The following is a 10,999-nucleotide window of genomic DNA, read 5'->3' on the forward strand; positions in this document are numbered from 1 at the left end:
GAGAGCCCACAAGTCGTGGATTTCTTTTCCCAAAAAAGAAGCAACAACAGTATCTGGGAAATAAGCATCGGTTAATTCTGTGTCAACAGTCGGTGTAATATATAGGATAGCGTTGTATGGAATGATTGGGTGTAAATAATATGTAGTGGCTTTTTTAAGTCCCCCATCCAATCCATGCAAGACATGTACACGTGAATACGTATGTGACTTATATGTAAACATTTTTACCACTCAATTATAATATTATGAATTACTTACTATGATTACTGTATAATTTTTTAAGATTAAATTGCTTAATCTAATTCTAGTGTAAACAATGCAAGGAAATACACTTTTCCTGAGTAATAATTAATGCTGTACAAAGTATTTACTCTGCAATAAACCAAGTTAGGGAAGTAAAAGGTAAACAACTCCTATAGTGCATGCATAGTTGGATAGTACTAATAGCGAGATATTGGTAATAATTAGCACTATAGAAAATAGAATTTCAACTCCTAATAGGCAAAGTGAAGAAGGAGGTCCACGCATTTGACTTTAGGGACCCAAGATATTCGAATTCCAAAATGGGACCAATGAAAAGAAAACTGAAAATTGAAGGAACACATTCTGTATCAATCCAGAAGGGGACCAAATTAAAAAGCCAACAAATAAATTCAGCAGTGACAAATCTATGTGATGATTAGATATGCAGCACTTAATTATATTTTTACAAGAAGATATAAACATATTAATAAAGAAAAATGAGTAACAAGATACAAAATAATTGTATTATTAACAAATATGCTGAGTCAGAGTATCGTATATATATGATATTATCGTCCTGTTGACACTTGGATTACTCACAAGATCAATATCACGCTTCAATTATAATTAAAATATTAGTTTTAAAGTGTCGACTTAACGTTAAAAATATTTCATGCAAATGTGATTACTGATTAGCAGTCCTTATATTTCATTTTACGTGGTACTTTTTCCTTATTGATTAGTTCGTTTAAGAAATGTCCCTTTTCTAACTTTAACTTATAATTTATCCTTTAAGTCTATGAGTTCTAAATTCTAGGATAGCCACTTCTAGTGTTATAATGAGTTCTAAATATAATTTTTGTACATATTTAATAATTTTTTAAATATAACTACGAGATTTGGACAAAAGTTACTGAATTCAACTAAACTCATTCGAAGGTTGGCTTTCAGCTCCGCCCCGATTGATCATATTTTTATGATCGCAAAAATATCATAACAAACTTAAGATCATAAGTTCTATTTTTTTTTCTTTTAAACTTTATTTCGAGCCAAATATTGCTACAAGAATGGAAATGAATGGAGTAATATATAGAATGGACAAAAAGACAGTAAATCGGATATTGTGGATCCATAAAAGATGAGAATATCCTTAAAACATAGGTGGGGTCAAAGTGATGATGAAAAATAAGATGAGAATACATGCATGGTTCCTCAAAAAGTAGACACAATCTGCCCGAATCGAAACTATTGTAAAACTGATTATACTCTTCCTTGTCCTGTAAAGATAGAGGATTACTGACCTAGACAGGTTCATCCCTTCTATTTTTCTTTAATCATACTGCTCCTATATGATATTCGAAAGTTATTTGTCTGATTAATTCGAATCGCATTGAGTAGATAATGTAATACGTTCTCTAACAAGGAGCTGTTTTTCATTTTTAGAATTTAAATTCGAGATATTTGATTAAGAATGAAGAGTTTCTAATCATCACATACGATACTCGTTGGAGACGATAGACAGGGTGGATCTGTAATGTAATATGTGTATATATTCATGTGAATTCAGTAACTTTTACTCAATTATATATATATATATATATATATATATATATATATATATATATATATATATATATATATATGTGTGTGTGTGTGTGTGTGAGAGAGAGAGAGAGAGAGAGAGAGAGAGAGAGCATAAATCTAATTATTATTGTATATTAAATTGAGGTCATTATAGAAATTTATAAATTTTAAATCTTGAATTCCCCTTTGATCATAGGTATCTACCCTTCCCCACTCTCGCTCCATCTACACTCCTTGATGACGACAAACAAGGATGGATCTATAATGTAATATGCGGTTTTATGTGAATCCGATAGCTTTTACACAAATCCTATATATATGTATTAAGAAATTCACTAAGTATCTATAAAAACAGTGCACCTAGTTAATTATTATTATCTATTAAGTTGAAATATCTATAAAAATTTATAAACTTCAAATTTGGAATTAAATTCGCCTTTCACATCCCTTCCCCATTCTCCATCCAGCCATGCACCAATCTAAAGGAAAGAACTTACCTATAATATTAGCAATTAATTTCATATCTTTATACTGCATGTATGTTTCTTCTTTTATGTTTTGGAAAAGGACTTGTTATTCTCCATGTACCCTAGCTGTTGTTTTGCTTGTCTATTTATGGTCTTCTTTTTCTTTTCTTTTCTTTTCTTTTTTCCCCTTTGGCTTTGTGAAAGAAGAATATTTTTTATCATAATGCAAAGTAGTTCTATGAGTCTTGGGTGTGGTCCTTAATTTGATCACAATCTTCTTGAAACTTAACTATCCTTCTTGTCTGAATCTTTGATGTTGCTGTCATGCTCATGCATATACCTTTGCGACGAAGGTAAATGAGAGCTTATTACAATTGCTCAATTGCATAATTTACTACTCTTTATGCGATGTATTAAGAATGAAAGTAAAGATTTTTTAAAGTTGTGGTCTTAAATCTGTCATAATATTTATCGAGTCATTATAAAACTTTTAAAACATGACATAACATGTGATGGTTAACTAAAAAGCTTCTCATTATAGATAAGTTAATTGTTTCAAAAAATTAAGTGTGTCATTCTTTTTGGAATGTAAGATGATGCTTGTCTAAGTCTTGCATATATAATCTTATTATTCCTTCCGTTCACTTTTATCATTAATTTTGACTTTTCATTGCCATTAAAAACAATGATTAAGATAAGTATTTTACCACAATACCCCTATTAAATGGTGTATAATTGTATTGGAGTTGGAAAAATGATTTGAAATGAGTAATAAATCCTAAGGGTAAAACAAGAATTTTTTTTGTCTTACCTTGATATGTGAAAATTGACAACTAAAAATGAAAATCTATAAAGGGAATAGTGGACAAGTAAAAGTCAATGGAGTGAGTACTCCATAATCATGATTAAATGCTAAATATTCTCACTTTAATTTATGATTCTCATAATTAAATTGTCTGGTTAGATATGTAACCTTAGGGTGCAAATAAATATTTTGCTACCAGCCCCACATGAAACAATTTTTTGGGTAATCTTAGCAGTGTGGATTTAAGTGTAACAGGTTTGTAGCAGTTTTTTTTTTTTTTTTTCATTCTGTTATAATTGTTATACTAACTCCTAATTTTTTTGATAGCGGAGCTCTTTCAATTGCTATATCAAAATGTTATTATATATAATATGGAGAACATATAATATAACATTAACACTATAGCAAGTTCTAAACGTGATTGGGATAGTGAAATATTATTTTAGAGATAAATGTTATATAAAGGTCTGACTGCAAATGTTATATAAGGTGTTTAGCTCTAATCACAAGAGAAGTACGAGGAGAAGTACCGATTAATTGTTTCATGCATGGCTCTCGTTGAAATATTTGATTTTTAGTCCTTTTTTTTATTTTTTTTTATTTACAGTTTTCTTAATAATATGGTTCTCCTTATTTAACAGAATCTTTTGTGGGGTCCTATTTATGTTTTTTGTTTCTTGTTCTTTCCTTTCTTGAAAATCCTCTTGCACGAGCATATTCTTTTCTCTGTAAAGGTCAACAAAATTGTCCTCATTTTCTCTATCCAATTACTACAAGTTGAACAAACAAAGTGAAAATGGAGCTATGGATTCACACACGTCTCCATAACCTATTGGCTTTGCTTTATTATCTCATTTTTAGAAAGTCAAATTATTTTGGATTGAAAAAGAAAACATTTTATTAAAAACATTTGAAAAAGAAAACATTTTATTAAAAACATAATAACTACTTATGTCTCAATTCTGAACAAGTCGAAATTAATTAGATTAATTTTCGTCGTGTATATCTATTAAACTAAACTCGTCTAAATTCAATATTTTTAACAGATAGTTTCTCTAGCAATGCATGTCTCTAACAAGCTAAGCCAGAAAGACTTTTAGCAAACATTTGAACTAAAGTAAACATACTAATATGACTAAAATCAATCCAAATATGAACTACTTTCTTTCGTTACATGTTATTTTCGCTGAGTATATGATTTAGTTAAAATCTAATTATGTGGTTTAGAAAAAATTAATGTTTGTTCTGTTTATATACTCCATAGTTTTAGCTTAATATTGAAATTGTAATTAACTGCACTTCACTCGATGGATATCAAGAGTAAAAATTTGCAAAATTGGGAAAAAAAATAGATATATACAGTAATCCAAGGGGTTACTTATCTCTTTTTTCCTCCATCCGGTGGCTATTATATTGTCAAACGTAAAATAAAGAAGCAAATTATATAGTAAAGATTTTTTATGTGTATGGGGAGAAACTTCCGAACGAATTCAAAGATGAAGATGGGCATGATAACGTGAAGAATAATAAAATAACGTATAGTAATTTTATTCTGTTTAAGTCAAATTGTTGGAAGATTCCATGATCATGTGCCTGCAGTCATTCCATCTCATTACAACAAATACCGACTTCTTTCATAATGGTTCTCAATGATACTATTTATGTATTTTTAATCTGTTTAAAAAAAAGAAAGAAAGAATTTTAAATATGTTTTTGAACTTTGTAAAATGGCTAAAATATGTTAACCATTAATAGTTGCGGTTGAATATACTTTTAATGTTACAAGATTTATCCACATATGCTATTAACTAATGGCGGAAGTTTTCAGACATTTTTTACAAGGAAAGATGATCATTTTTTTTTAACTATGTGAAATTATCCAAATTTGCTATTAAACTTTGTGAAATTTGAACTCGCGAATTGTGTGGGCAACCTGAATTTGAAATTTATTTTGAATTTTGACCCTGTGAATCTCAAGATAAATAATGATGCTATATCTTAATAACTTTGATTAAAGCTCTATATTCACGTTACAAAAATCACTTAATATATAAGAAACCTGAAAGAGAAAATTACAAATCCACTCAAAATAAAAGCTAGAATTTATTTTTTCTAAAATATTCATAAATTCAAAATTCTAAACACAATTTTATGGTTAAGTAGATGCATGAATAGAGATGGAGGAGCACACACATGGGAAGCAAATCTCGAAAGAAATTGCCATGTCTCAAAGATATGGTAAGTCCACATAATTAATTTCACACCAGGAAAAGGGCACCATTGCTTACATCACCTGTATCTCTTTGTGGATTTTGTTGGGAAATTCAACCCCCACTTATCTTTTTAATTTCCAATCCCCAATTTTTTTGATTTAGTTCGGTAAGTCGGACGGTATAAATTTAGCATTTTTCCAATTAATGTGCAACTTCACAATTATATCCTTTATGGAAATGGCAAACCGATTCGGGAATTTCGACACATTCAATTAGTTCGGACTTGTTTAGTATTGAATTGGAATCAAGACAAAAAAAGTTCTCTCTTCCCCCCTGTATCTCTTCCCACGAGTGAATCGAAAGTTGGATCTACATTGATTTCTATCCTCCCGTGGGCCCCCACAACCCTTGGATGATCCACATCTCGGGGGTCGAGGCGCGGACATTGAACTATCCACCCACCCCCAAAACACACGACGCAATTAACGCCCCACTTGTCTTTTTAATTTCCAATCCCCAATTTTTTTTTTTGATTTACAAAAAAAGGGGTCCTATCAAATACATGCTTCCATCTTCAAGTTTAACTACGTAGGGATATATTTGATTAATCAAACCAAAATACCCAACAAGCATTTAAGATACTACTTTGACTTATATATTACATTAGTAATAGTAAGAGGAAATATATATATATATATTTTTTTTTTTCAAATACTTCGAAAAAATTATTGCTTTTAAATCATTATTAACGATGACTTTTTTATGACATAAGTATCGTAAGTAAATTGCTCCCGGTTGTTCAATCATTGATAACGAGTCATTCTTCGATAAATGATCACTATGAGTCGGAGTTTTCTTAAGGTGAGACAAAAAATTCTCTTTCTTCAATTAATCATTAGATCTCTTTACTTGTATGTTAGATGTCTCATATTTATGTTTGGTTATAAAATCATATTGATTTGACCCCTAAAGATGTGACCCAATATTTAAGATACTACTTTGACTTATATATTACATTAGTAATAGTAAGAGGAAATATATATATTTACATTAGAATATATACATTAATATATATATCAAATCATTTCATGTTAATGTATTTGAGCGGCCGTGGAGTTTAAGTGAGACAAAAAATTAAAATTAATATTCATAAGTATGTTACTCATATTTATGTGGTTATAAAATCATGTCACTAAAGACGTGACCCAATATTAATGAAATGGATGAAAAATCATGAAGTTTTAAGTTCAAATCCTTATAAGCGAAAATACTAGTAGATTATTTGTTCCAATTCATCAAAGCTTTGATAGATAGAATTATCTGATACTGTGCTGGTAGGAAATAGCAAGTATCGGTAGATTTAGTAGAGGTGCATGAAGCTGGCCTGACCACCACGCTTATAAAATAATCATGTCGCTTAGGATAAAATTAAAAAATTAAAATCAATTTATTTCTGAATATAGAAAGATATCATTTTTTTTTTAAAACAAACTAAAAAGAAGAGTGTCATGCCAATTGGAACAAGAAATAGTCAAAGATTTAGTTTGTTAAAGAAATATCACATCAAAATTTTAAAGTAGATCTAACATATTCTTGAAAATATGAAAGTTATATTAAAAACTGAAATGGTGCCAAAATTTGGAATATCTAAAATACATAGGAGTATAGCATAAATTGAGACTATATATATCTCTCTAATTTTTCTTTTGGTCTTCTTATATACATGCAAAAACCCCGACCTCCAAGAATCATCATCATCATTATCAAGCAATATAATAAAAGCCAGCCAACCCCATGTTCTAGATTTGTAATCTTTTTGGTAATCCAAATTCCCTTTTTATATATTTCCACTTTCTATTATTTCATTGGCCTTTCCTATTGCTTGCCTTGTAACTCCAAAAACCAGCTTGGAAAATATTTGGAGAGATATTCTGGTCAGATCTTCCTTTGTTGGAATTTATTTCTTGCAAACTCAACAAGAACCCCCCCAAAAAAAAACAACAACTACATTTTCCATCTTTTTTTCCCCATTGTTCTCTCTTTTTTTGTTGTGAAAATAAGTTTGAGAAAATGGGAATGGCAGCTGCAGATCTACAGTTTCATGTTCTAGCTGTTGATGATAGTTTAATAGATAGAAAACTCATTGAAAGACTCTTTAAAATCTCTTCTTGCCAAGGTAACTTCTTGATTCAACTCATTCAATAACTTTTGTTTAAATCCTGTATTTATATTAAAAAGTTAATTAGTAATAGATATGTATAAATATTTAAGAGTGAACCCAATAACTAAGACGAGCTATGAATTCGGTGGCAAGTTCTAAACCTGTAAATTTCAAATTTTGGCTCCGCTTCTGGCTATTTATTTTATGTTGGTATTGACTTATTTTCTTTGTGGGCATTTTGCATTTGTTATAATGACAGTTACAACTGTGGATTCTGGAAGTAAAGCTTTGGAGTTTCTTGGTTTACAAGAAGAACATGATGACCAAAATAACCCAAATCAGCCTTGTGTTTCTCCTAGCAACCAACAGGTAATTTACTAAATTTTAATGATTTTTCTTGGACTTTACCACTGACTTCCAAGAAAATTTGAACACAAAAATTAATTCTTGTTTACTGGGAATTAATTGCAGGAAGTGGAAGTTAATCTTATTATTACAGATTATTGTATGCCTGGGATGACAGGCTATGATTTGCTAAAGAAAATTAAGGTGTGTTTCTTTTTTGCCGTTTTGTTTTGGTTCTACTTTTCTCTATTTTCTGTTTGCTGCCATATTCCCCTTTTACTTTCATTTCCAAATTCTGTCATTTTCCTTTCTTGGAAAATACTCTGAGAACAAAATTTTCCTCATCAAGTTGCTTGTGTCATTTTAAAAGATTTCATTTTTTTTTTATTTTTTTTTTGGCTTTTTTCTTACAGGGTTTCTCCCACTTGGGCTTGGGGTCCTTTTCTCACCTTTCAATTTTTAGATCATTTGAGAATCTAATTAATAGAAATATTGCATACCTAAATACTACACAAATAGATATTGAAAGGGACATGTGCCCTATGTTTTTTAGCTATGTTGCTCAAATTCTCCAAAAATGTTGTCACACTCCTATCTGATTTTCTCAATATGCACCATTTTTGGAGGATCTGTCACAGTCGATATTTTTATAGAGTCTGAGTTTCAGTTTTTTGGGAACCTATTGGAACTTCATTTAGTTCTTCAATTTTTGCATTCAATTTACTTACTTTTTATCTTACTTTTGAACAGGAATCTTCATCGCTAAGAAATATACCTGTAGTCATTATGTCATCTGAAAATGTTCCTTCAAGAATCAGTAGGTAAGAACAAACAGTTAATCTCTTTGTGAATTTATACAAATGAATCAATTTTATTTTCTTCCTCTATGGGATGTGAACTAATTCAATTGTGTGTATTGATTTTACAGATGCTTAGAAGAAGGGGCAGAAGAATTTTTCTTGAAGCCAGTGAGATTATCAGATGTTAATAAACTTAAACCCCATATGATGAAAACCAAATGTAAAAGTCAGTTACAAGAACCTGAGAAATTGGTCACAGAAGAAAAACAAGAATCAATAGAAATTGCACATGTTGTTCCATCACAACCACAAAAAGAATCAGACACAACACAACAACAACAACAGCAGCAATTACAAGCCAATAGTAATAATAACAAGAGAAAGGCCATGGAAGAAAATCTATCACCAGACAGAACAAGATCAAGATTCAGTAGCCTCACAACAGTCTAATCTCTGTTGCAAATATGTAAACTTTTTCTTTTTTCCCCTGATTTGGAAGTTACTTCAGATAACCCCCTTTTATTTCCCTTTTTCAACTTTTGTTTAGTTAACAGAGTTAGGATAATGTAGAGAAGAGAGAGAGAGAGAGAGAGAGAAAAATCATCCATCCTTATAAGATGATGTGATGTCCATGACGGAGGACAAGTCAATGAGTGCGGAAGGCTGACATGCTTCTAGATTTGAAAGCTTCTGAAGAAGGGGTGTACGTGATATTTTAGGTGAATCTCACAAAGGAACGAGGGAGTAAATTCTAGAAGACATAACAAAAGTTTATATGGCACGCGCGTTTTTGATCGATGATACCGTAGCTCAAGGGGCAAATATGTGAGGTTTATTGAGCCAAAGCGGATAATATGTGCCATAAACTTAGGCTGTGACAACTTCTGTGAACATTTTACATGGGATAAAACTTTCATCCAGTTTTGGTTTGCTAATCTAATAGGGGAAGAGTTTGCCAATGTAGTTAGAAATGTGCTGAAATTTACTTCATGTAAATAGACAAGCATTTAACATAGAAGTAGCCTGATGTTCTCTTTCTGCTTTCTCAATTTTTTTGAGCCTGTTGCTAATTTTTATTGGGTCTACTTAGGTTATTGGTTTGTTAGATCCTGTGTTACAAACTCAAAGGATAATGGTTTGCTCCTTTTTTTGTTTTTTTCCCACTTTATATGCATGGTTCAAATTCGTAACATGCGACAAATCCATACATCACAAGTTAGTGCTCTTATCCACCACTAAATCAAACCACTGGGTGCTAAATATTGTGGTCTTTTAGTTTCCTTTTTTTTATGCTGCATTGAGAATCTTCAAACAAATTAGAAGTGCCTATAATAGTGTACGATTATTCCTATTTGTGACTGACAACTGCTTGCAAGAGGTGACAATTGGCAGTGTTCCAAACTCTTTAATGCTATCAAATATGCCTTCTTATCCAAATACATGTATAAATATGCTTTTTGGATGCTGAAGTACGTTTTTTAGGAATTGCCATTTAAAAACTAAAAAATTACTCATCGTTATAGTTGAATATGAAAGACATCTATTGTTCGAAAGGAAAATATTTATTTTCTTACCCTTTTCCTTTTAAGTGCTTAAATTAGGATAAGACAAAAATGAAGCTACATAGTTCCTTAGTTTTCAAGAATTCATGATAATTTTGATGAAAACAAGATTGACTTTTATTATTTGACGCCTTTGTTTACTTTTGTCAAAAGTTATTTTTGCGAATCTTCTCTTGAATGGAAGATTTGGGTAAGATTTTCAACACCCAACTGGTGAGTTGAATGTCTTTGCTTTTGGATAGGGGAAAATAATGTATGTTCTCCTGTTATTTATGACTTATTGTCCAATTCACCTTGCAGTAGAAACGATCAATCTGTTTTCTTTGGATGTGAAAGAAACTTGGTATCAGATTATAATCTTTAATGATGGCCATTGATACTCAAACCCCACATTAAGGTTCCATTTAATGTAGTATGACTTCTTATTGCCTAACTTAAGCCTAAAGGATTTGTTGGGCAAAAACAGCAGGCTCTTGATATTATGTGATGTTTCTTTTAAGTCACGTTGGTACGGTTTTTGTCAAAAGGCTTCATATTATTAAGAGTATTACTACATTTTATTCACGCGACAATTAAGTTGGATCCTACACCACCACTCCGCCGCCTCTATACTCGTCTCGCCAAACTATTATCTTTGAATATGGTGGTGTGATATTGTCTACTTTAAGACAAGCCTATAAGGCCTTTCTTTATATATAGCTTCTTTTTGCTTCAACTATCGATGTGGTATTGTGCTCGCACACTCGACGTAATCTTTTAGACAGAGATGAACGGTGAGAAAGATGGAGAAACATTATCTTTTTGGGTGCACTTATGTCT

General features: G+C 30.9%; 1 protein-coding gene across 1 annotated transcript; it reads left to right on the forward strand.

Annotated features, from left to right (window-relative positions):
* The first annotated feature begins 7,353 nt into the window (after positions 1-7,353).
* On the forward strand, positions 7,354-9,667 carry LOC132049077 (two-component response regulator ARR8-like). The gene is made up of 5 exons (XM_059439734.1): positions 7,354-7,488; positions 7,733-7,842; positions 7,945-8,022; positions 8,569-8,639; positions 8,747-9,667. Exons 1-5 carry the CDS (start codon positions 7,383-7,385, stop codon positions 9,066-9,068), a joined length of 687 nt encoding a protein of 228 aa, XP_059295717.1. The 5' UTR covers positions 7,354-7,382; the 3' UTR covers positions 9,069-9,667.
* Positions 9,668-10,999: the final 1,332 nt, after the last annotated feature.

This window comes from Lycium ferocissimum, chromosome 3 (assembly GCF_029784015.1).
Source record: "Lycium ferocissimum isolate CSIRO_LF1 chromosome 3, AGI_CSIRO_Lferr_CH_V1, whole genome shotgun sequence".
Taxonomy (NCBI): domain Eukaryota; kingdom Viridiplantae; phylum Streptophyta; class Magnoliopsida; order Solanales; family Solanaceae; genus Lycium; species Lycium ferocissimum.